The sequence below is a fragment of the Lissotriton helveticus genome, chromosome 1_1 (genome assembly GCF_964261635.1).
Source record: "Lissotriton helveticus chromosome 1_1, aLisHel1.1, whole genome shotgun sequence".
Taxonomy (NCBI): Eukaryota; Metazoa; Chordata; class Amphibia; order Caudata; family Salamandridae; genus Lissotriton; species Lissotriton helveticus.
The window spans coordinates 1444413821-1444440327 of record NC_136057.1 but is presented as its reverse complement, the minus strand read 5'-3'; the positions used below and the strand labels follow the sequence as shown (position 1 = coordinate 1444440327).

At 46.3% G+C, this 26507-nt stretch overlaps 2 protein-coding genes across 2 annotated transcripts in view; one reads left to right on the top strand and one right to left on the bottom strand.

Annotated features, from left to right (window-relative positions):
- The first annotated feature begins 5923 nt into the window (after window positions 1–5923).
- CLPP (caseinolytic mitochondrial matrix peptidase proteolytic subunit) lies at window positions 5924–11486 on the top strand. Its single transcript, XM_078685733.1, has 7 exons — window positions 5924–6064; window positions 6744–6845; window positions 8760–8831; window positions 9172–9268; window positions 9415–9602; window positions 10044–10149; window positions 10909–11486. The coding sequence occupies exons 1-7, from the start codon at window positions 6038–6040 to the stop codon at window positions 11067–11069; spliced, it is 753 nt and encodes a 250-aa protein (XP_078541859.1). The 5' UTR covers window positions 5924–6037; the 3' UTR covers window positions 11070–11486.
- LOC144827393 (uncharacterized) overlaps window positions 11482–26507 on the bottom strand; it is a 102126-nt gene continuing 87100 nt past the window's right edge. The window contains exons 6-10 of the mRNA XM_078685726.1: window positions 26308–26428; window positions 25230–25419; window positions 24594–24706; window positions 13165–13348; window positions 11482–12223 (exon numbers count right to left, since the gene is read on the bottom strand). Of these exons, the coding sequence (XP_078541852.1) occupies window positions 11995–12223; window positions 13165–13348; window positions 24594–24706; window positions 25230–25419; window positions 26308–26428 (837 nt within the window). The 3' untranslated portion in view covers window positions 11482–11994. The remainder of the gene's footprint in view (window positions 12224–13164; window positions 13349–24593; window positions 24707–25229; window positions 25420–26307; window positions 26429–26507) is intronic.

Sequence of the window (26507 nt, the reverse complement as noted above, 5' to 3'; positions counted from 1 at the left end):
GGGAGGGGTGGTTCAAGCTGATAGATCTCGGTGGACACATAGTAAGAGTGACTGGGCTGCACGCGTTACTGCTATCGCTGAAATATAAACTCAGAAAGCATGACAGTAAAATAGGACCTCTTTTAAACTTGGCCTGTCATCCAAGACAGAGGAGCATGAAAGTGCTAGCAGAAAATTCTGCTAGTCAGTCACGTGTTTCTCTCAGCACCCGAGTAATGCTAGAGCTGTTTCAGTTGATGAAAGTCTTATTCCTATTCAAACAGGACACCATAAAAAGCAGATAAAGTCAAACCGGTCGTGAGAGCCCAAAAGATATATTATCACTTTATTGGTATTGGTAAGGAGAGATTAGTAGTTTCTCGGATCCACTTTGAAGTGAAGGATCAATAAAGAACTGCAACAGGTTTTCTTTTTCTGAGTGTTATGCCAATGGAACAGTTACATGTATAAACTAGTTAACTGTCGGTTTTGCACAATAACCTTTCTCACCATGGCTGGTGATGCTCAAGTAGTGTAGCGTAATGCTAGAGCTGAACTAGAGCGTACACAGCGAGTAAGCGTGCCTTTTTTAGGAGGATTTGCAGTCTGGGTGTTGCAACTCCCAAGATAATTTTGGAAAAACAAACTAGAGCGTCAAATACTGCATTTTATTTTCAACACCCCATTTTTACACAAATTCTCTCAAAAGCCAGTACAATGCCAATCCAACATAGCCTGATGCTCCTCAGGAGTTGACCACATTTTTTTTCAAGATGCACAATATGTTCCTCCCATAAGTAAATATTTACCTCCACTATGCCAAGGCTTTTATTTTGTTCAACAAAAAGAGGGACTGGGGGCCAATTTAACCAGGTCCAGCGTACATGCCCCAAGAGGCTGTATTTGCAAAAAATGGTACAAAGTTACTCTATGGTATTTTAAAACGGGTAGTAGAAACTGATGGTAGGGTCACAGATGGACAACTGGTGTATGCATGTAGGAGGGAGGATTCTCCTTTAGGAACTAGGCTCTCACACACCCAGCAAGCTAGGTGACATGCTTCATCATTTGAGCCTGCCCCTCGTCAGGTCGGCGCTCCAATACCTGACGGGCACCCGAAACCAGGGCTCTTTGTGGGCGATCTTTTGTTCCTGCCGGTGGGTGCAGTGGGGGTGAGAGGCCAAGTGTGTGTAGATGTAGTGAAAGGTGAGTTTAAAATAGGTCAGTTAGTCCTATCCAAACTTTATTCTGTAGGTAAACTCCCTAGTTAAAAGGTGGAGAGGGACCTAACCTAGTCGTGAGGTGTCTAGTTGTAAGGGCCCTACTCTCAAATTATCAACATGTTTCGTGTCTCTAGACTCAATAAAGTACAGGACACTGCTTCAGGATCAATTTCATACTATCTACACTGGAAGGTAAGTGTAAAAACTACATACCCCAATTTTTCATAGTAGACCTAGAATGTATGCTCATTTGCATACAACAGTTGTCGGCAGTTGAAAAGGACACCAATTGGGTAGCCTCACACTCAGGCTCACTACCTCCATTATTCATTCTCATTCACTTTCCCTTTTACTCAAAATTGCGCACTTGCACTCACTCTTAAAAATTCAGTATCACATTCTAACTCTCATTCAGTCTCTCTTTTTCCTACTCAGACTACCTAATTCTAATTTGCAGTTTCACTTACTCCACGGGACTCATTCTCACGCACTTTCTCTCACTTTCATCCGCATACACTCTTTCACTCATGCTGTTACATTCAGGCACTCAATCATTCGCACCCACATTTACTTACTCGCACTCATTCTTCTTTGCAGGACACCTGAATACATATGTGCTATACTATGTTTGAGCAGCTAGCTGGTTGACATTGAATATGAAAGAGCCCTTGTGGGTTGCCGTGAGTCAGGTCAGATTCCCTTGAAGGCTTCCTTTGTCTTCTGAGCCCTGCTTAACACATGTACAGGAGGAAGCCTATATTCATGTCCTCAATGTTTGAGACAAAAAATACTCATTGATTTCTGAATTATGAGAGTAAAAGAGTTAAGGCAACATGTCGTTCCTGCTTATATTTTGCATGCTTTACATAATCCTGCATTCCCTATGAGTGTTTGCTTTTTCCAGAATGTTGTTACTTTTTTTAAGGCAGTGCATAATTTGAAATGAGTCACATCCAGGTGTGTATCATGGGGGCAGAATTGATTTGTAGCTGAAGAGAGTGCCAGTTTCCCACAGTGGGGCAGAAGGGTGTTTGGTGGGGATAGGATGTGGCACTATGGCCAGAGCTACCGAATTTGGAACTGGGGAACGTGTTTCAGCCATCATACGTAGTCCATCAGACCACTCCTGAGGGAGCAAATTCCCATGATAGACCTTCGAAGCCCTGGTGTCTGAGCACCAGCAGGAGGACCCTACCGGTGGCCAGTGTAGGTTAACCTTGAAGGCATCTCCACCACAAACCAAACTGAAGTTCACCTCCAGTCTTGAGGGCAGGTCTACAAAGCAGCAGTGACTTTGTCACTGAGGTCACAGGACCCCATGGGGCCAGTCCACCTCATCCATTGGTGCCTCCATTGGCCTTGTTCCAGTAGTACTAATGCAACTCACCAGGGATTGGCAATGCATGATTTGCATGCACACCAGACTAAGGGGCATGTTTTCAAGGGCCTTTCATCATGCCTGCACCTTGCAATGAGGTACATGCACAATGCAAAGCTCCAAGTCATATTTTAAAAGCCATGCTGTGTGCAAGGGAGGTGTTGCGGTAGGTGCTGCATGGGAGACTGGTTTTGTAACTGGGGACTGGTTTTGTAGCAATGCTGCAAAATCGGCCCCCAGTAACAAAACCAGCAGAACTGTGCAGTATAATGACTCATTCTTAAAAATGCATAAATCATTGAAGTGTTTCTTGTAAACCCAGGAGTTTTCCTTCAACAATGAAAGTCTCCCACACAACTCCCACGGTTTCTGACACATTCACAGATTTACAAGGACTTGTAATCCTGGGAATGCGTCAGAATCTTGCGCCTCCCCAGGGTAGGCAAAATTAGGAGAAATATCTTTATTTCTCCTTGTTTTTTCCTCTTTCAAAGTGTGCTTTTTTCTGCATCACACATACAAAGAGGAAAAAGCCTCTCAGGATTGTTTTTGTTCAGGAAGGTGCCCCTCCCTGCACAAAAACAATCCTGCATGGAAAAGAGGCACCACTTGCACCAGGGGGCAAGTGTGCCTGTGTTGACGCTAGGCTGACGAAATGGCGCCAGCGGAAAAGACAGGAATGCACCATATTGGATAAATACCGTGCATTCTTGCCCTTTCCCTGTGGTACAGGGTAGTGCAGCAAAGTAACTTGCTGCGCTGCCCTGCGCGACCATTCCCATAAATATGTCCCTAAGCTCACAAACTTCCTTGTCTCTCTGCTTCATACACGAGCACTTTTAACATGTGCTGCTTGCTTTGGGGCCACTGCAATTATGCAGCAACGGAGGACAGCATTATGTTGCAGTGTTGACTTAATTATGCAGCAAAAAAAAGACTGCTGTGTTGTGTAGTACATTTTCTGATACTTTATTATTTTGACATTTTTACACATACTAACAGTCTCTGCAAAGCTTTCGCCGCAATAATTCCAGTGTAACATGCAAATGCAGCGGTGAGAAAGGTGACCAGTCAACCTTTGCACACAGCCTTCCACTTCACAGCAACACAATTTATGTTGTTTAGTAACTTTTGATCCATTTGAGCTACAAACATTTTTTTTGTTAAAATCATCCGATTATGCGAGAGATGTATCATGTGGAAAAATACGGCAGAGTTACAAAGCACTTAGTAAACATTTCATGGAATCTTCCAAAGACTCAACAAGGAGTGACATTGAGCAGAGGAAATATGCTGGTTTAAACAGAGTATTACCCTCGCTGGTGTTTGTTGAAAATATAGGCATATTATATGATGCTCTCACAGAATTGGGTGACCTATCCAGAAGGCTGCAGCAGCATGATATGACCATATATGAGGCAGATCGTTCAATACAGAGGCAGATTTTATTGTTTGAGTCAATGGCTGATTCACCCGTGTCCTTTGCTACAACTGCATTAAATGCTGCTGAACGGATGCAGTTTGCTGGTGTAGGACTGCAACAGAACAAAGGCTGTGTTAGCATCAATAGGGCACAGCAATAGAAGGTCATTAGGAGCTTAGCAAATAACCGGCGAAAAAGGATGACAATGTCTAATGCATCAAATGTTTCTAGATGCACAGCCACAAACAATGACAAAATAGAATACAAAGAGTTAGTACATAAAATGAAACTCCTACAACCATTTTATTGGCCAGATCCAGTAGACATCTTATACGGTGAGGGAGAATTACAAAACCGTTGTAGCAGGTTGCATGTATTTGATACTAGGCAGTACATCTTTGGTTTCAGAGTACAAACAAAATAACAATTGCATCACTGAAAGCCAGAAACCGTTAGTGCACATTATAAACACCTTTTGTACCTCCACTGCTGAATATGAACGGGGCTTTAGTGTAATGAATGATGTGCTCACACCACTGCGGAACAAAATATAAATCAATCGTCTGTCTTCTATTATGTTCATAAAAATCGTGGGGCCTCCTGTCATAGAATTTAAACCTGAATTTTATGTTCAGAAATGGTTAGAAAAAGGGAGAAGTGCCAATAAAAGAAACTGCACGGCTCGGAGATAAATGGCTTATGATTCCACTTCTAAAAATATTTGAAATACTCTGTGATTGGAAACATGTCCCACATTGTCAATGAATTAAATATAAACAACTTCTATATTAACCCCTCCCATGCTCGTGACGGAACCGCTCCGTCACGAGCCTCGGGTGGGCTGTGCTGGTGACGGAGCGGTTCCGTCACGGCCTGCTTGGCGCGCCTGCGCGGCGCGTTCTATTGAGCGGGCAGGGCCGCGACGGAACCGCTCCGTCACAAGCACAGCCCACCCCAGGCTCGTGACGGAGCGGTTCAGTCACGAGCATGTGAGCGCCGCGTGGCCCCCCTCCCCCCTAGCGCTGCAGCAGAATTGCCACCGCAGCCAAGGGGTTAAACCTCAAATAAACATGTTTATCGATTATTTGAATTAAATAACGTTTTAAGTTGTAACTGGTCAGTGAAATGCCAAACGTACAAAACATTGGTATGTTTTGCTATTTCTAGCCACACCTCTGACTCCGCCCACTAATCCAATCCTCTGTTTATTCCCTCCCCCTGATTCTCCGCCCACAGTTCCCCTACTCCCCCCCCCCCCCCCCCCACCACCACTGGTCTCATGCAATGCCGGCAGTTGCTCACACACACAGCGTAGATGTCTCTATTACAAAATATTATCATTCACATGGACAATAGCAGTGCTTTAAATTTTATTTTTAGAGGGAGACTATCTGCACATCAAGAGTGACGCTATACGTTTAATTGGAGAGACCGGCACTTCTCAGAGACAAGCACTTCTACTTTTCCATTTCAAGCACTGGCCAATTGCTCTAACTTTCACAAATGCGATACCTATTTGTTTTATAGATACAGCAGGTCATGGCCGAGAGACAGCACACGTGCGCCGCCCGCAGGCTCGACCTAAAAATGCATAAATAAAGAAAGGATGGTTCAATTCTAACACATGCTTCGCACCCCTCTATTTCCAGAACTGCAGGCGCCAGCAGCCTCTCCTGGCCTGCCCAGACCGAGTCAAGTTCAACTTCTCACCGCGGCGCCCGGTCAAAGGCGAGAGAAATTCAAGAAAAATCTACGTTCTCTGGAGTTCAGTCACCTGCCAACTGTAGATGGTGGGTTGGTCAAAGGTACGTACCTACGTACTCCCCGGCCAATCAGCACTGCTGAATCCTGTATGGCGCACTAGGATTGGCTGTAGACCCCCAATGCTTCAATACTAGATCGCTTTACACAGTAGTACCGCCCACACCCAGGCTAGACTATGTTTAGCTGCCGGATTGGCTCTTACCGGACCCGGAAGTGCTAAAATGACGGACAAATGAAAGCCGTTGAAAGCTCAGGGTATAGACGACGGACATGTGGCTGAATTTACGGTCGGTTAGTGTAAGTAGCGGGCAGGTGATCCCTGTTGTCTGCATTTGTCCAATTCCTTACCGGCATAGCTAGCCTGCCAAGCGTCCCGTACCATAATACAAGTTACTTTTGAATTCATGGCTGAGAAGAGCAGGTTAGGGTTTATAGTGTCTAATATCCCGTAGTATCCGTGACATTTTAGGAATGATATATGGGGGTGTGGTCTTCAAACTTTTGTTATCTAGGTGACAAGTGGATTTGGCGAGGATAAAACATTTTCTAGCTGTCACAACAAAGAATTTTCAATTCTATTAAGGACACAGTAAAGCAAAGAGAAGCATAATCTGAGCCTCCGTGGACTGACATAGAATTATTTCCGCTGCATGTCTTTCCAAAGCAGTAATATTTTGAAAAAACGAAACATCGCTGTAGTGTTTAGAATATTTGAGCGTGACCATCAATTTGAAATTTGTCTGGGCGATATAAACAACCTGCCAGCCACCGCACCATCCCTCCCTCCCTTTTAAAGTCGTTTTTCCCCAGCTCCATCACTTAATTCTAAATTCACACCGCATTTATTTTAGATAAAACACTTTTTGTATTTTTCTGTCACAGTATCTTTGTCAATTTAAGATTAGCCCCTTTGTTTACGTCTAGGAAGTGTCTTAATTGTCTATTGGGTGATCAGCCATTGTGCTTTTTTTTCCAGAGGAATGTCAAGCAAGGGAGCCTCTTGCTATCAGCATGCAGGAAGTTGCACCAGTCCCCACCATGGCACAGCCCGCTTATCCCCATTGTGGTGGAACAGACGGTAAGATAAGTTCCAGCCAGTTTGTGCTTATGTGGACACACAATACATGGACGCCTTTTTAGGGACTCTGCAGGTTGACATTAGGGGGCGCCGTAAAGGTCTAACCAATCCATAATGTGCATACAGCAGTGATCCTAACGTGGTAGAAATTTAAAACCACCGTTTCATGAATGTTAATTTTCTTCCAAAGTAGTACTTGCTATTTTTTGCCCCTGCAACTTGGTAAAGCCACCCTTTCATGCATGAGGTCTAACCTTTTTTGCCCTCTACCCAGGTTACTGTGTTTCTGCAACTGAAGGTGGAGTGGACTCTTGCTTTATCGGCAAGCCCTTAGATCAGTGTGCTTAAAGAATATTAGCAGAATAAGTTCATGACGAAACAGTAGCACAAGTTAAAACCCCCTACAGGAGCATTCTAGGAGAGCAGAATTGGACATAGAAGGCAAATTGACAATTACACAGTGATATAAAACGGGAAAAAGGACTGCAATGATATGTGCAGGATAAAAAGGAGGAACAAAAAAAAAGGTGCTTTTAGTGACTGCAGAGCATGAGTAATCCAGTGTAGTTTTTTTCCACAATACAACTGCCCCAGCACAAAGTCATATGAAATATAGCAACTCTGTACCAACACATCAATCTCTCCTTTAACCACTCCAACTTCCCACACAGAATTTTTATATTTCCATTCCAGAATGCCCACACTTTGGACGATTTAATGTTATGTCTATTATTAGAGAAGACACTACAGTGCTAGATTCGAAAAAGTACCTGGACAAATAGTGGTATTTATGAGAAATCAGTACGGTCCAGATTCAGCGTCTAGTTTTATTTTAGGACTGGCAAGAATGAAGTTGGAAACGTATAGCTTCTCCAAATTTATTTGTGGTCATAGATGATCCTGGCAAGAAAATATTTGAGGCACAGCCAATACATGTTTTGCCCCCTGCGGCCCACAAGCCAGGGCTTTCTCAAGGCATATAATCAACCAGAAAAGTTAATATCGAAGGATGTCAAACAACTAGCGTAGGATCAGTGTTTCTATAGTAGAGTGTGCACGGATTGCTCATATGACGAGGTCACTTTGAAGAGAAAAGAAGAAAGATCAAGCTTCAATAGCGTCCTGGTTCAAATCTGTCGGCATGGGCCATCTAGGACCACAAATACATTTGAAGTTAAGAGTTTAAAACTTCATTCTTGCCAGTCCTAAAATAAAACTAGACACACTCTGGACCGTACTGAATTCTCATAAATACCACTACTTGTCCTGATGCCTTTTCGAATTTTACTGAACTAATGGGTTTCCCATTTCCAAGGACAAGTGATACCTGAATTATCCTCGGACATACAGGTTGGGCAAAAAACTGGTGCCATTGCACCTTTTAGCCTCTCACTACAGTGCTAGAGCTAGAGAGTCTTGGAAAATCACTTAGCAATAGACCAAGGTACATGGTCTTTGTTTTTTACATAGTAAAATTATTTGTGTTGCGCTAGTAGTTTTAAAAAAAATAATAGTTGTATGCATGGAAAAAATATATATTTTGGCAAAGGATGGTCTCAAAAGTTGAAATGTATATAATTATTTCCCAGATATCCATCTGCGAGAGCCCCCGAGAGGTGATGTGTCCTCAATTCCTTCCCCCGATAACACTGTTTGAGAACCCTTCAAGGTGGCCACAGTTCATCAACCTTGTGCACACAGGATCCTGGAGGGCTCCCCACTTGTTCCAAAATATTCAGATGTTTAAGCCTCTGCAAGAGTAGCCTGTCACCACCGCTATTCCTCCGAAGCTCCATCAAAAGGACTGCTTCAGAATCTCTGTTCCCTATAACGTTATTAAAGTCAGTAGCTCATCTGTACTTGCAGTTCACTGTCTGACAGGGGTACTGATCTTGGGGATTTTTCCTTTTGCAGGGCCGTGGAGAGCGGGCATACGACATCTACTCCAGATTGCTGAGGGAACGGATAATATGCATGATGGGCCCTGTAAGTGTTTCCAACCCAGCTGGCATATCAATATTTTTTGCTTAAATATTCCTAGACTATGCAATTTTACCTGGGTGAATGTGGTGACCCAGGAATTAGAAATAGCAGTATGAAGATGCGTGTGAACATAAAACAATATTTGATATGAAAAGCGAAGGGGTGGAATAAGAGGTTTGTAATATTTAGAACCTAGTGGGTGGGAGACCATTAACCTAACAAAAAGAGGACAGCGTTTTTGAATGCAAAATTCAGTGGGAAGACTGGTTCATTTTGTTTTGTACCTGCCTTTCTCTGAATTCTTGAACCACCCCCTCTTTTATTTTCCCTCTCCCAACTTCAGATTGATGATTCTTTGGCTAGTCTGGTGATTGCACAGCTACTCTTCTTGCAGTCTGAAAGCAACAAGAAGCCCATTCATATGTACATAAACAGCCCAGGTAAGTCCTGAGCGTCACCAGTACTCTTTGTCAATCTAGATACTTTACCACTCAACCGTTTGTATAAGACGAGGGGCGCATTTCTCTGTGTGAAGATGCAGCAATGTACCAGCTTTTTGAATTTCTTTATTTTTTCCAACTTTCAGGTGGCTCTGTGACTTCGGGCCTAGCGATCTATGACACAATGCAGTACATTCTGAACCCCATCTGTACTTGGTGTGTGGGGCAGGCAGCTAGCATGGGATCCCTGCTTCTTGCTGCTGGTTCTGTGGGCATGAGACACTCCCTACCAAACTCTCGCATTATGATCCACCAGCCATCTGGGGGAGTACGGGTGAGGACCCTGCATGCAAAATGGTATAATGGCATACACAGCAGTGAGGGAAAGGGGTCATCTGTACAGTATTTCCCAAATAGAAGACATGCTTTAACATGTTGCATGAATCATGATGGACACAGAACTGTAGGGAGCAGTGCACCATCTGGCCATACCATTTGAGAATGGCAAATAAATTAAGGTTGGTGAAGCATTGCAGACAGGAGTGAAAGTGACTGACCAGAACAGTTAAGACAAACTGCTAGTGCAAGATATACACGGGGTGCTACTGCCCAAGGTCTAATACAACTCTGCTCTTTTAGCTAGAGTGCTACCAGGGTTGCTGCCACAAACCAACAATTTATCCTACAATCACAGATGCTGCATGTGGCTTTTGCGCAGGCAGTGATCACTTGCAGCCTGTACAGTTTGAGCTTCTAATGTAATCTTTCCGTGCAGGGCCAAGCCACAGACATCGCCATCCAGGCAGAGGAAATCCTCAAACTCAAGAAGCAACTCAATATCATTTATGCGAAGCACACCAAGCAGCCGCTCACAGTCATTGGTGAGTGCACTTTATTAAGAAGGGTGTTTTTTTCTCTCCAAGTATTGATTTCCATGGGGTGCCACAAGCATGAAGCGAAATTGGAGAGGTTCAAAGTTGTTAAATGCTGAGAGCTACCCAATGAGAACAGTTACTGGGAGAGCTTGATCTGTTCCAGTAGTTGAATTGAAGGGGAGTTTTGCCTGCATGAGAATGTAGAGGTGTTGGTAAAGCCAGTGTTTGGTTGTCTGTACTTATGCAAGTGCTGGAAGCTTAAACCTTCTGATTTGTGCTGCGGCATCTCTTGGCGGCATGGGATAAGTTGGTGTTGCCTCAAGGGGACTGATTGGAGGAGCACTGTCTACTCATGAGGTCTGGTTTTGAGAGGTATTGATGATGTCATGAGGAGGAGATGGGGGGGGGGGGGTGCTGTCAACTCCAGTGTTTGTGGTTGGAGATGTTTATTCAGAAGTCTTTACAATATCTGTCACCTGCTAGGAAGAGCTTTTTTGGGAGGGTGGGGGGGAAGGGGGCTGAGGAGGCTGTGGTAGAGGGTGATGTGGGAGTTCGACTCAAAGGTCTAATTGGTGGTGTTGGAGTGGTTTGGTACTTGTGCTGGGTACCTCTGTATTGGGAGTGATTCGGAAGATGTGTCTGGTGAGGTGGAGGTGCCTGGAGTAATAGTGTCTGTGGATATGTAGCCCTTCTGAGGACTTCAGGAGTGATGCAAAGTAACCTTTGCTTTGCCAGCAAGACATTCATTCCACTTTGTTTCCCTAGAAACTATGATGGAGCGGGACCGCTATATGAGCCCAATGGAAGCCCAGGAGTTTGGAATCCTGGACAAAGTCTTGGTACATCCCCCACAAGATGGCGAGGATGAACCAGAGCTGGTGCAGAAGGAGCCATCGGTGCCTGGCGAGTCCTGCAAGGAACCTTAGGCAATCACTAGTTTCAGAAAAGCCTGCTGTTGGTTTACAAACTTGTGGCTTTTCCTCAAAGTAACTGCCAAAAACTAGATTCGGATAAGGATGGGAATGATTGCAAGATCTAGGAACACCAAGAAAGGGCTGTTCGGTTTAGAAACGAATGGATCATTTCTACAACTGAGCTAGGACCCCCCGACTGGGAAGCGGCATGAGGGGCCTTCCACCACCTGTTCCATCTTAAGGTCTCAATGTATTCCAGTCCTCTTCAGCACAAAGTGACAATGGGGAAAAATATAATGAGATGTTGAATTGGTTCTAGTATAAATAAACAATAAATGTGGCAGTCAAAAGACTGCAGGCAAGAATTTCGGTATTAGAACCTGAAGTGTTTAAGAGAGATTAGCAAAAATAAAATTTGCACATGTGAAATGTAAATCTTTTTATTACAAATGCAAAGGGATACAGCTGGTAACCTTTAAGTGGGAACAGAGAATTCAGACTTTGTACAGAGTTGGGGGTGGCACAAGTTGTCGGTCAGCGTTCTCTTTGTGGGGTCGTTGGGAGGCTGTCCAAATCGATTGAGCAGTGATCGTAGTGGTGAAGGAATACTGTTTATGATGTGCACTAAAAGGTTGATCACAGCAATAAAACCAAGCGGAAATGTTTCAACAGTCACGAAAATATGGAAGGACCCCAGGGTCCCTGTGCAGAGGAGACTTCTGTTTCTGAAATAAAGCAAACAGTTGTCATCAGTAACCTACCCCCATAAATATAGGTACCATCCCGCCGAGAGAGGGTAGAAGTTCTGCCATGCACCCTCCTTTCTCATCACCCAATACTGGTTCCTGGCCTGTTGCCAGATTGTCCCATGTAAAATGTGTGTCAATCCCAAACCCGTACGTCAGAAGCAGGTTGGAAACTGCTGTTAATCACAGTCCTAGAAGGAGGCATCCAAGAAGCGACTGAGGAGGTTACTACAGATCTCAGAGTAGTGCTCTGTCTGGGCAGGGGGCGTGCTCCCGCTCTTCCTGTAGCTGGTCTGGATTTTCCTTTCTGTTTCAGCCAGTGTGTTGCTGTACATCCAAGGGCGTGTCTCTTCTTGGGGCGTTTCTCCGAGGCCGTCACTCTCACTGCCTTCTACCAAGCTTTGATTGTCACTGTGCTGGCTGCATATAGAAAAGAGAATACAATTAGGGTTACGTTTTGATCGTGTTCTCTTGGGGCTTTCCTGGGGAACTCTGTTAGCTACCTGAAACTAAATTTGACTTGGACAAAGCACCAAAGAAGGGGTAATGGATAAGGCTTTGAGGGCACAGACACCTTCCACTGAGATTGGAACCCTTTCGATGCATGCAAACCTAGACTGACCACTGTTAAATGAGAAGGCTTGTTTATCACCAGCAGTGGTGTGCAGAGGCTCAACGCCTACAGAGTCTCTGTACTTTTGTGATTAAGGGGGGAGCTGAAAATGACCCAGAAATGGCCAATCTCATTGGCTGCAGAAGGGAGTCCATTTTACCAGAAGAGGAACAAATGTGAAACTTAAGTAATAGTTTAGCAATCCCTGGAAAGCCAAACAAATATACAGCCAATCGTAATTTGCTCTTAACGCTTTCTGGCATTCTTTTGTTGTATAAGATTTTTTTATTTTACCACGCAGTCAAATCACTGCCCGGTAAGGCCATGAGGTTAAACAGAAATGCAGCCCTAATTTTAGGAAATTAGACTGGATGGCTTTCCCTTGCATGAAATTATTTACTACTAAGTAGGTTAAACTTTCTCCCAACTTAGGTCCTTGGGAATCGGGATAATTTTGCAGACACATGTGTATCCTCTTATAAAGAAGTTGCTCGGGGGTATTCAGCGGTGGTTCCAGAAGGACTAATCAAAGACAAAATTTCAAAATAACCAACTATGTAAAGGAGTTTTGTTTAGATATATGTAATGTATATTATGTGGCTATCTTAATTTGGGAGCCGGAACTTACTGCACACTAAAGAACTACACCATCTCTACTCCTAGGTCAGGTGTCTGAGGAAATCTGTGTGTACCCCATGATCTAACTATGAAGAGTAGTTAACCATATCCCACTGGTGCAGAAGATTACCGGTTTCGTGCAGTGAGGCCCAGCACTCTGTAGAGCTCAGCTGTGCTGGGTGGGCCTGTGTCCTCCAGAGATGATCCACTTTTGGAGAGAAATACTGGCGATGTGTCCACACTGTTGCAGTCTCTGTGGGAAGGAGAGAAGCTTGGTGTGGGATGCAAGAAATAATCAGGAAGGGCATCCGGACCTAAAAGATATAAACACAGAAGCCGGTTTAACTATTTTAAACATTCTCCGTTTCTATGCATTAAAACCTCTGAATTTGAACTCATTAGGTCTCGCGACCTGTCAATGCGCATGCGCATTGAGCGGAGCGAGACTATAGGGGCTTAAACAGACTTTAACTAACTGGCGATTTGATGCTGTGCCCGTTCAATTTTAGGTCAATGTGCAAGCGCATTGACCCAAAATGCGCGTGCACAGCATCAAATCGCCAGCCATCTGTTCCCCTGCAGCTCTTCCCGCTCCGCCCCACAAGCTTCCCCCAGCGTGCGCTCTGGCTCAGCCGAGCCACACTCCTCCCACACCTTTGAAATGAAGCTAAACTTCAAAGGCCCCTGCTGCTTCACACTGTCGCATTTCTCCTCCCCCCTCCCCACAGCAATGCCCTCCGCCGTCCGTACTTTCACTTTGACGGCTGCAGGCCGTCTCTCGTGTTTCTCCTCCCCCTCCCCCCAGTGTTTTTTTTTTTTTAAATTGGTTTTACTTGTTTTTAAAGCACACATCTTTTGCTTCTTCCTGCGTTTTCATCTTTGAAATGCTGACAAAAACAAATCTGTTCCATTTCTTTTCACGTGAACGCAGCAAAATACTGTGTAGACGACGGCTTCGTTACCTATGCTGGCGATACATATAATATGAAGCAAAACCCTTTCACCCGTTTCCTATGGTAAAGGATGCAAACGTATTCGCTAGATATTCAGCACATATTCAAAACGATTACAAACATGGCCCTGAGCAAAGTTGTACAAGAATTTGGCAACTGCAAGCAGCTAACTTACGAGATCACAATAAAATGGACTCGGAATGGTGCACCCTAAAGACTAAGTGCTTTTGCCTAGTGATTCGGAAAGCGGACTAACAAGCATTTGCAATGCAACAGGTCTCGCAGTTGTGAGAGTCTGAGCTATTGGCATTGTAAATGGTAATGCCTTTATTTCTGTGTTGGTTTTCAAAACATAAATAAAAGGCATTGTCATTTACAATGCCAATAGCTCAAACCCTCGCAAATGCAAGACCTATTGCATTGCAAATGCTTGTTTTTTTCTTGAGCTCCATTTTCCTGTGGTTCAGCGCACCTGGGTAGAAACAATTGTCACCTCCCATTAAGTCTGATCACACCCCACTAGGCCTTTTTTCGCCCATCTCAGGATGATCTAAGAACAAACAGATGTTTGTGATAATAGAACAAAGGTTTCTGATTTGGATTGGAAACCACAGCCCTTGACCTTAACGTGGAGTGCTCTTGGTAGGGAGCATCTAGTTTCTCAGGCAAAGTAAGTTGACCCCCAACACTTGTTCCGATAATATGTATCAAATCCAGTGGTTCTTTTGGTTTAATTTCAAATACTGGGAGGGGAAAATGTATATAAAAAAAAAAAATCTTCTTGGCCCTTCTTTGCCACATCTCTCCTCCGTTCAGACCAGGAGGCACACCCAGGCCCCCCATAGCTAATCAACGTTGCAGTGCAGCATTGTGATTGATATGAGCACCATGGTTCGGCGCTAAGACAGTGGCATGTTCGCTTCCCAGGATGCAATACAGTCTGGGTAGAGAACATGCAAACTGCACATGAATGTTTGGCCGGCCGGAGATGCACTAAGTGTGCTCTCCACTCCCCCCTGCTCCTGTAGTCCGAGCAGCCCCACCCCACTCTGCAATGCGGTGGCAGCAGGAACACATAAAATTATAACGTCAAGTTATTTTATTTTTCCTTTATTTCACTGCTACAAAGCACTGGGGGACACTCCTCTGACCTAGCGGAGGAGCTGGCATTGCTACAGGCCAACCCTTCTCTCAGCCCCCCCACACAGCAGCACTCAGGAAGACTGATCAGAAGTTGCGCTCAGAAAAAGCACCTAACTGAATTTCTAAAGCGAACCTGGTTTCCTTTGTCCCTACTTGTAGGTCTAGATTCTCTCCCACCAGCTTAGTAATGTCAGCAATACACTTCCACTGTCTGGCAAAACAACCTCGCCTTGATTGTAAGCACAGAATCCAGGAGCTTTCAAACCACAGACTTCCATTACATTGGTTCACTCATATGTGCTGTACGTGCAGCAGACAAGCTACACACAACATGCAATGTGAAGTTAGAACTAGGACATGGGTTAGCACAACTCTTCAGGAGAGAGCCAGTAGGCCACCACGCATATGATGGATAAACAGGTCTGGTCAAAAGTATTAATATACAAAAACAAAACACTATCACGGACGTCCTACATGCAAACCCAGAACATGGACACTCCAAAAAAATGACTCCATGCTTGGTGCATCCCTCTAGGTCCAGGACCGCACTCATGTCAAGGGACAAGCCTAGGCTTGCTCTCTCCATAAGTGTGAAGCTGGGACCAAGGTATATTAAAAAAAAAAGAAAATAACCAGGCTACAAGATACTCGCGGTCAGGTACGCAGGGCATGTGAGTAAAACTATACACTATGCAGGAGACATTCTCGTCCCAACTGAAATCTAGCAATCCAAGGCATACTTGGGAGTGGGAGCGGGGTTGGAGATTGAGCACTTATACCATCCAATATTGGTAAATAAACATCCAGTCCTGCTTTTGCATGCAGCACATTACATTTGTCAGGAGGCAATTCAGTGACTACACTGGTATTTCAAGTATTTATCACAGACATTTTGTGAAACAACCTTGGCTCTTCCTGTGGGACAAGTATTCCGCAGTAACTTTGTGCAAATCGGACCGCAGCCTTCACATAGGAATTTTTGGGAGAACTGTGAGCTCCTGCGATGTGGTTGAACTTTGTTCAAGAGTTAGATCTATACAGTCGCCAGGAAGAGATGCTCCTCTGGAGTCAATTGTACTGTACCTTTCATGCCTTTTTAGTGTTTGTGAGACACAGGCCCTACCTGCAAGTGACCGCGATGGGTGGAGACCGCATCGCTCCAGATGGAATGCATCTTTTATCAGCCCACCGAGCAAAGATTGCCTTGACTCTGCCCCAGCCTAGCTAACGTAGTACGGTATGCACGGAGTGAGTTTTTGAATGTCCGCAAGGTGAATGTCAGCAGCATGAATACCAGAAGCATGTTGAAAAAGCTCAGATCTGCTACTTGTGATGTGGTAGATCCATCTCCATGTGATCTTCCTGTGGCCCAAAACCAAGCCCACCATACCAAAATTCTGACAGCCCACCCTGGTCAAAGTGGTGACAAACACAGATCAAGGAATTTGGAGGTGGGAGATGCTGTCTTCGGCAGTCCTGCCAAGTGCCATGCATCTTGCGTTAGAATAACGCATTTGCGCTAATTTTCCCGCAATGCCCAAGATTGTCATGCAAAAGAAAGGTGTCCTTAAGTACGATAAAAGAGTGTAGTTCGCGTTTCCCACTTTGGTGGGACAGGCGCATAAAAACAACTTGTTTTTCAAAGACCACAAGATGGCGCTAGTGTACAGCGGGAAGAATAGGTATAATATATATATATATATATATATATATATATATATATATATATATATATATATATATATATATATATATATGAAAAGCCGCAAGCCCCGGTATGGAAGGAAGTCGTCTAGCGGGGCGGTCCGTGTTCAGGGCACCGGTAGCCCTGTGTACTATTACTCCGCACTCCCCCAGCTCCAGGAAGAACAACACGGACACCTTACTCGGTTTGCAGTATATTTAATCGGACTGCACAGCAACGCGTTTCACCGTGACCAAGCCGAAAGGTGAAACGCGTTGCTGTGCAGTCCGATTAAATATACTGCAAACCGAGTAAGGTGTCCGTGTTGTTCTTCCTGGAGCTGGGGGAGTGCGGAGTAATATATATATATATATATATATATATATATATATATATATATATATATATATATATATATATATATATAAGATTCTGCTATCACTGAAACTCATATGCAAACCAAATGAACTTCTGCGATTTGAAGACCAGAACAAAAAAAAAATCACACCCTACCAATTAATTTAAAAAAGCACCCCCTGCTTAAAGTACCATAGTATCAAACGGGTGTGGTTGTCCAGCCGCAAAACGAAGCTTCTAAACACATACCAAAAACGAGGTCCGTTTATACTGCAGTAAAAGAGGCCTAATTGGATAACTGTTCAGGGAGAAGATCCTTGCTTGGGCCCCTCTCGCACCGTGTAGTCGGCCTCGAGTCCCACATGGCAGAGGGCCTCGGGTCCCACATGGCAGAGGGCCTGGACAGACTCAATTGATCATGATCTGAGCATGCCATTAATTTGATTGGTGGCCCGCCTGGAAGGTACAGGCTGGCTTAGGCAGGGAATCTCAGTTTAATTTGTTTCTCAAACAGGTGTACAACCTGGGCTGTGCTGCGCTACTACCAAGTCTGGGTGACATATGGTTAGCGAGAAAGTGTCACTCATAAATACACTGAAATTATGAAAATGTCACATAAGCAATCTGAAACCTTGGCAGCTATGCTCAGGTGCACTGATTTACAGAACAGGTTAAGATGTTTCCAGTGCCTCACAGTTACAAGCACATGGGCTCTTCAATGGGAAACCTGCAAAACATGTGAGCAATCCCAGCCATGGGAACTCTAGCTACAGGACAGGTTGCGGTGACTAGTCTGGGCTCTCCCAGAGCTCATACTCTAGCTTAAGCGAGGCAGGCCTCGAGTTGCATTGGCAGTTTCAGTTTATTATTGCCTTGGCTCTTTCACTGCCCTCCTATTCTAAATAGACTCCCACGTGCAGAGCACACCCAATGCCCCTCCCAAGGAGCCCGTGAGCTCCTTACTACAGCCCCTCCCTAGCAGCCCCTCAAGTTTTGGATCTGGAAACTGGCAGAGGGGAGTTTGCAGTCAGCATTCCAACTTTCACACAGAAGAGTTGTCGGTCACCATGGATGGGAGGAATTTGGTAGAGAAATCTTGGCACACTGGCGGGAAGGTTGTCCCTTCTTGAATGTTAGTATTGAGACAGGGTTTGTGTATTCCAAAAGTCCAGTTCTCTGATCAATTTCAGACAGTTCCTGCCATTTGCTTATTCCTCCAAGACTGAGCCAGCAACAGTCTGACCTTTTACATATTCAACACAGACTGATCTAGCCAAAGTCTGTCTTCTGGTGTCCTCAGGAAGGGAGGCTGGAGATGGGAGCCTTGTCAGGAGGGACTCAAATCAAGGGGCCAGAAGAGGAAGAGGCTGCCCCACTTAAATACTAGTTAACCTACCAGAGGGGGAGGTAGCCCTTCCATAGGACAATGGAGCAGGAAAGGACAGTGATATTTCCAGATACACAAAAGATCCCAATGTCTCCTTCTTCACAAACTACTGTCGCCAATACAAAGGAATGTCCTGGAGGAACACTACAATTTACACTGCTGTCTTGGACATTGACCTCCATTTTTAGGTTTTGCCTGGCGAAAAGATGCGCTCTGCGCATCTTTTTCGCGCAGGCGAAAACCTGATGAGAACTGTAGTGTGGCTTTGGGTCGGCCCTCGTCATTCATTGGCTGGCTCCATAAATGGAGCCTAGCCATTGGACGAGGGGCCTGTCCGTCAATGCCGGACCAGATTCGGGGGCGTTCCCGAGATTCTTTGGCTTTTGCCGACGTCACGCGACGTCAGCCGAAAGCCGGGAACGCCCCCGAATCTGGTCCGGCCGGGCCGTGCTTGTTTTTTGTGTGTATTTAGTATGGGTGACAATCCAGATGCCTGTTGTGCTCGCCACTATGATGTGTTCTCCGACGGGGTTCACACAGTGTTTAGCTGCCTGGTTTCCTACACGGTGCTTGGTTCTTTAATTGATTCTGTACGCGGAGGTTAGCTGGTTTATAGTACTGTGCAGTATGCTCAGTTCCCGAGTGCCTGTTGGTGCCACGCACGTCCCCTGGCTGCCGTCTCGTGCGAGTGCTCGCTGTTACTTGCTGCCTGTTGGTGTGGTATGACAGCGATCGGCTGCCTTTTGGGAGCGTGCACAGTTCCTGCCTGTCGGTGCTGCTCTGCGGGTCGGTGCTCCGTCCGATGCAGTGTCAGCGCACGGTGCTTGCCCGCCTGTTGATGCCGTATAGGTGCATGCGCTGCGCGCAGTGCCCGCCTGTCAGTTGGCGCAGCGCACGGTGTGGTGTGCAGGGAGCCCGGCAGCCAGGCGGCCGAGCATCCAGAACCCCCTCCGGCAGTTTGCTGTCCCTCACTCTGACAAGAAGCGGAACCCCAGCTGTTTCCGTCTCTTCTCTGCGCTCTCGGATCCCTGTATGATCCGAACGCGCGCTGAGCATCCCCGGCTCGATCCTTTCTGCTGTCAAAGTTTTATTTTTTAGTTAGTTTGTTCTCCTCGGCTCAGTATCCCGCGTGTGCTGCGCGCTGCGGAGCTCCCCGGGAAGGGGACCCCTCATCTCCGGCAGTGCTAATGATGCGCTCCGAGAAGCTGCTCCAACTCCCCCACACCTGCTGCCTCTGAAGAAGTCACTTCTCCCCGCGCAGGTCCATGGACAGGGCAGCAGGTGCCCCCCGGTGCCCAGGGTCACACGTGGGGTGCTTCTTCAGGCTGCAGCGCTCTGCGGAAAGTGCCGGCTGCCCTCCTCTTCTCCTCGGGCGCCCTCCCCAGCGCCGGTGGCTCCGATGCTCCTGGCTGCCAGGTTCAGCCCTGTCAGCGGATCCTCTTCAGGAAATGACATGGCGGCTCAGGAGCCGGTTGCCAGGAGACGGAGGGACACAGTCCAGCTCTGCATAGGTGAAGAGAACAGTGCCGGGGGCTGCAGCATGTGCTGGGGGTGCCCGGAGGGTTTATCTATGGCCTGGCGACCGGAGTGCCCCGAGGGTCCGTGAACGGGGCAGCTACTTTCAGTCTAGGAGAAACAAGCCTGGGGGTTATGGAGTCACTCACCCAAGTAAAGCTTCCAATAGGTAAACATACAGGGAAATGTCTGGAATTACTTCGTTTGGCCAAAATTCAAATGTTCTGTCGAATCCTTAAGCTGACTGAAGTTCATACAAGATTTCTTTTTCGCGCCGTTGCTGAATTCCCTGCACACATGGATGTCCAGCGTGGGATCAGTGTGTTTATTTTCGAGAGCTCACATTTAGAGCAATTTCGAGCACGCTGTGGTGGAGGCTGTAATGGTAACCCTCACAGAAGACCACATTATCCAGCACTGTAGCGTAGCCAGTGTGACACTGCGCTAGTGCAAGAAAGGACACGGGCCCACTGGATGCTGTCGGCCACATAAATAAAAGCAATAATCGGGGTTCACGTGCCCCTCAGGCCTCTGGGCGCGGCGTCACTGCACCTGCTGCACCAATGGAAGCTACGCCACTCCCCTCCCACTGCCACTATTACACCTGTGTGATTCTCAGGGATGGGCATTTAAATGTTATCAGAGTCTGCAAGTACAGTGCTGCCAGGTTCTACTTAATGGTTCTCTTCATGTACTGGTCACAGAACGAGAAGTGTTAGGTGACACCTGAGCCTGTTGCCTTCCGCTCTTTGTAGCAGGTGCATTAACCCTCTGCGCTGTCTTACCAGTGAACGTAAAAACTTACCGCAAATGACAGCGCAAATGCATAACTACAAAAGCACCTCGAGAGCTCGGTGTGATCAGCAGTGCAGGGAGTACTATTTCGGTTTACCAGTTTAAACTTCCTCTCGGCTGCAGAGATCTGCATTTATACTTCAAAGGCAGTAAAACAAAGTGCGCTCACGCATGTTTACAGTGCTACGAAACGTCAAAAGGCATGCAGCACTATTCGTTTTTAGGTTTCGACTGCAAAAAAGCTGCGCAAGCAGCTTTTGCGCAGGAGAAAGCTAATGAGTACAGTATGTTGCTCGGGAATCCGCCCTCTGTTCCATTGGCTAGCTCCATAAATGGAAGCTAGCCATTGGAACAGAGAGGCGTCCGTCATGGCCGGACCAGATTCGGGGGCGTTCCCGAGAATTTTTGGCTTTTGGCTACGTCAGGCTACGTCAGCCAAAAGCCAAAAATTCATTGCCCATGAAATCGTCCCTGCCGCCGCCCGTCGCCCGACCAGGAAGTCAGGCAGGCCGGGGGCGGGCCTCCGGGACACCCGGAACCGGAAGTAGGAGGGCGGGAGCCTACCCCGCCTCCCCCGGAAAAATCGCGGCTGCATTGGGCACCGGGGCAGGCAGGAGCCTACTCTGCGCCCCGGTGCACTCACCCGGAAGAAGAGAGGCAGCGGATGGTGTAGGCGGGGCTCCGTTGTGAGGAGTAGAACCCCGCCGCCCAGGAGAAAGGAGCCGTCCGCCTGTCCAGCCACGGGACCTCCATGCGCTGAGGAGGGCCCCGCATCCTGCCGGAACCGCAACAGCAGGAGAAGCTGGTGAGTGGGGCAGCTGTTTCTGCTGTTCCCTGCTTGTGCCTCGGTTTTCGTGCCTCTGTGGCCGGCTTCTGGGTTGTAGCGCCTGTGCGCAGATCTATAGCAACCCAGCTTGGCGTGCATCTCCCGCTGCCATCTCAGTGGGCGAGTCGTGCTGTATTATTGTCCAAACATCAATAAGGAACTTGGGAGGGACTATTTTGTAAAGAAAGTGGGTGAAAAACTATTGAAGTCAGGCATGAACCCAGAAGTATATAGCTGGGGCAGGATTGACATCATAGGGTTTAGGTGGTTAACCTTTAGATTTTAGGACTAGACAGGCTAGAGGCAAATTTTATGTTGCTAAGCATGGATCACCTGCGCTCGGTTCGTTTGACCAATGTAATTTACACATCATGCTTGATCCAACCAGCCAGGAACAAGTCCTGGTGATTGATGAAGGGATACAAATGAGTAATGAGTTGACTACAAAGTTTCTAAATGTTTTCCGTTGTAAGCTAGGACATTTTAAAGGATTCAAGCACAAGATTATCTTGGTAACTGATGCAAAGCTCATAGTTCACAAAGTACGGAGTATTCATTTTATGGTGAGGGAGGACGTTTCCAAGGAACTTGAGTAGTTGATAAATTGTGGGGTCATAGAACTGATTGATGTGTCAGATTGCATATCTCCTTTGGCCGTAGCCAGACAGGTGTGTGGCTCTGGGTGGGTGTGTGTGCCTCTGGGTGAGTGTGTGTGGCTCTGGGTGGGTGTGTGTGGCTCTGGGTGGGTGTGTGTGGCTCTGGGTGGGTGTGTGTGGCTCTGGGTGTGTGGGTGTGTGTGTGTGTGTGTGGCTCTGGGTGGGTGTGTGTGGCTCTGGGTGGGTGTGTGTGGCTGGCTCTGGGTGTGTGTATGTGTGGCTCTGGGTGGGTGTGTATGGCTCTGGGTGGGTGTGTATGGCTCTGGGTGTGTGTGTGTGGCTCTGGGTGTGTGTGGGTGTGGCTCTGGGTGTGTGTGTGTGTGTGTGTGGCTCTGGGTGGGTGTGTGTGGCTCTGGGTGGGTGTGTGTGGCTGGCTCTGGGTGTGTGTATGTGTGGCTCTGGGTGTGTGTGTGTGGCTCTGGGTGTGTGTGTGTGGTAGTAATTGCTGTCTGCTGAGCTCGTCCATAGGGTACAATAGGTCTCACATTTGCGAGAGATTAAGCTATTGGCATTGTAAATGACAATGCCATTTATTTATGTTTAAAAAAACATAAATAAAAATAATGTCAAGAGCAATGCCAATAGCTCTAACTTTAACAAAGGCAAAACCATTGCATTGTAAATGCTTGTTACTTTTGGGTGTCAGAAAAAATCTAAAAGCATTCATGAGTAGCCATAACCATATGTAACAGACATGCGAGACATCTACACAGTAAAGTTACCCACCCAAACAGCATGCGTCACATGGTTGACGCAAATGATACAATTTGGCTGACTAGCAGACAAACTTAAAAAAATAAGGAGAAGCCAGCAGTGGACAGTCTCTGGCAGGTGACTGCACTGCCACTATGTGTGGCTGCAACCACTGTTCATGTACAGCAGCCTGGTGAGTGGACAGTCCTCAGCAGGAGGGTGTACGTGGTGTGCCCTTCCAGATGAGAGCCCGCTTTAGTTCGCATTCACTCTTACGGCACGCTCTTAGTGAGCACTCTTCTTGTGTACAAAGGCAAAAAACTAAAACAAATCTATAGAACTTACTATGGTGAACTTTAAAAAATATATATATTCTTTTTATTGGGATTTTCCATATTATGGTAAAGTCCGTAATACAGCATGGAATAGTTATACACAGCCTTGGATAACAACAATTGCTGTTGAAGTTAAGTGTTCCATGCACGACGGGTGTTGGTTGGTTGGAGTCCCACTAGAACGTCGAGCCATAACACAAAATGCAACAACAACAAGAACCAAGTCGAAGAACTGGGGAAAGGGGCAGGGTCGGAGGCACTTCTAGTGAGTGCTATAAGTATTTGTGGATGATTGGGATAGAGGTGGATAGTGCAAGATGTTGGAGTGGCGCAGTCAATGGATGAAAACATAATGAACATGTGTCCTGTGTACTTTTCGCAGGCAGCCGGGACGCAGAGTGCTACCTCAGTGAAACTCAGAGTATCTTATGAGAGCGGGAGCATGTATCTAAGTGGCTCATGTGTGGGGAGTCAGAGGCAGGGTCCTTTGGGATACTAGGATGCAGGAATTGGAAAAGTAGTGTCCATTTAGGAGAGATGGGGTGCCTGTAAATGCGGCATGCCTCCTCACAACAGGGCTGCTCCCTCTGCAGTTCCCCACTTCAGCGCCGCGCCAGGCTGCTAAGGGTCGGGGAGTGGGCGCTTTCCAATGCATTGTAAGTGTTTGTTTGGCTAGCAGTAAAGCTAGGCTCGCTTATCAGATGTGGACTGCATGACATTTTCGGCGTTTAAAAAACACCAAGGGTGCATGCCTCCCAGGAACTGAGGTCAATGAGTTTGGTGACGTCATGCAATGTGGTACATACATATAGCCAAAAGGTGTGGAGGGCAGGACAGGCCCACAGCATATGACAAAGGTCAGCCTCATCCGACCAGCAGCAGGGTCATGTTAGATGTGCAGTAGGAAAGTCTCGTTTGGTTGTGTCGGCGCTAGGTAAAGTATGTGGAACTGTAGGTTTTTAAATCTCGCGTTTCTCAAGACAGCATGCGGGAATGCCAGCGCCTGGGCCCATTCTTTGTTGTGGAGCAACTTTAAGTCATCTACCGATTTTGTGCTGGGGGGCCCTAATGAAATGCCAGTGTGACTACGTATCGCTGTATAGAGCCATGTGATCAAGCAGCAACCGTCGCCCAACTTCCAATGTTGAACTTAAGGCAGGAGGAGACATGGGTCCCCTGGTTACTACAGTGTTAAAGTAGTAATGCAACACTTACTTAAGACCTCCATAGGTGCTCCTCTGTTCCATGCGGGAGTCTTTTTGTACTCCATGCGTGGGCTGCAACCACTGCACCGTTCAGGTCTGTCAGACCCCACTGAGGCCAAAAGCCTGTAAATAACAGGTATAATCAGTAAGACATTGCTACACAGTACTGCACATTATGTACTGGATAGAGCTCTACCTTAACTTGCACTCTGTGCCTCAAGACCTGTTTGACTACGAGCTCTGCAGTAGCGCCATCTAACCCATTACTTTAAGACTCGTTACTGTAAGCTCTAGAGGGAATTTTTGAATTTTTTATTAGTTTGCATAGTTACTTAAAACCATTGCAATACAAAACTTTTAAAATAAACAATCTAAAAAGATAGAAAAACTTTAAATTGCCTCTCTGTAGAAGGGAGGAAGCAGTATGTCAACTCACAAGTTTCCTTCCTAAAAAAAGTCATGAGATCTCATGATTTAGTTAGCAATAAATAACATACATCCATAAGTAAAAACAGTTAAAAACAGGTTTTAGCCAAATTCTTGCCCACAACCTTCAGGTTTAACAAGAATGCTGTTCACTGAAGCTCTAGAGGGACCTCCCGCTCTCCCCATAAATGTTTTGTGTCACTGTAACCCCACCCTTTACCTTTGGTCCAGACTGAATCTCGGCCGTCTGTAAGCCTCGGTGGTACTGGGGGTGCTCATAGAACGTGCTAGTGGTCGACGTTCATACACACATTTAGGAGTGGAGGAACCAGCGGCGTTGTGCCTCGAGAAGGAGGTAGAAGATGGCTTGATCACTACCGTGGTGTCTGGACGGGTCGGCGCCTCAATGGCTAGGGTAGAAAGCAAAGGTAACCTGCTTAGTAGATCAATATTTGATGTGTTATTCCTCATGGTAAAATGACATGGTAGTAGCAGTGGGCCCACTTGAGTAACATTGCAATCTCACTGCAGACAGCTACCTCAAGGCAAACATATCTACAATATCAACTTGGGAAGCAGAACTATCCATCATGGCATGCTAACCTTTGACTGCAGCACCACACTTTAGCATGGACAGAGCTTGCAGACTCCATGAAGACAGAGCCACCACTTGATTTACACTAATCATGGAAGCTCAATGTAGACTGCGTTAAACCTCAAGGCACAGACTGTTCACGCTTCATCCGGACATAGCTAGCCTTAATCTGCCTTGTACAGCACGGACCTTCAAGATTCTTGAATCTCACAACTGACAGCAGATAGCAAAAAACAGCCCTCAGGTCACACAATACTCAGTAGGCAGTGCAGTAATGCTAAAGATTAAACATTTGGCCAGGCCCCCTGTTCTAGCCCCAAACACTAATCTACGGTGGTCCTCGGGCACAACATTGAAACACTCCCCGTGTTGACCACTTGACATGCACTCTTCTCTTCAAAGTACAACCACACTGTAGCAGCACTATCTCTTTGCAAATGCTCTTCGATTCCCGGTCAGTAGTATGAAGCACTTTGTAAATACAGCTACAATACCTACTCATAGAATCTGACAGCATTGCGAGACATAGTAATGCCAATACAGCAATATACAAGTCCCTAACATAGGTGGGTAAAGAACAGGGGTTTGTGAGACTGGTACCCCAGGTGTGGGGCTGGTCAGCTCACTCTTGTGCATACCAGCGACATCAGAGCAATCATCCACCCTAAGTGTCCCAGCTCTGATCCCATTACAGAACACTCACTATACGTAGCCTGTGAGGAGCCCCTGGTCCAGGGTGGGGTATATGCATCTACCACCTCCGAAGTGGAGTTCAGGAAGCAGTGTTTAGCCAGCAGTCCTCGCTCCTCGTCAAACCTCTTCCTCTGAAACAGATGAGGGAAGATTGAGAGATGGGTGGGAGGAGAAAAAGAGTAATGGAAGAAAAAGTATGTTGTGCAATTC

Bases quoted from the DNA above. Each gene is read 5' to 3' on its own strand.
- CLPP (XM_078685733.1), top strand. From the start codon at position 6,038: ATGTGGCTGAATTTACGGTCGGTTAGT. The intron at 6,846-8,759 runs GTAAGATAAGTT...TTCCTTTTGCAG, and splicing joins CCATTGTGGTGGAACAGACG to GGCCGTGGAGAGCGGGCATA. The intron at 8,832-9,171 runs GTAAGTGTTTCC...TCCCAACTTCAG, and splicing joins TAATATGCATGATGGGCCCT to ATTGATGATTCTTTGGCTAG.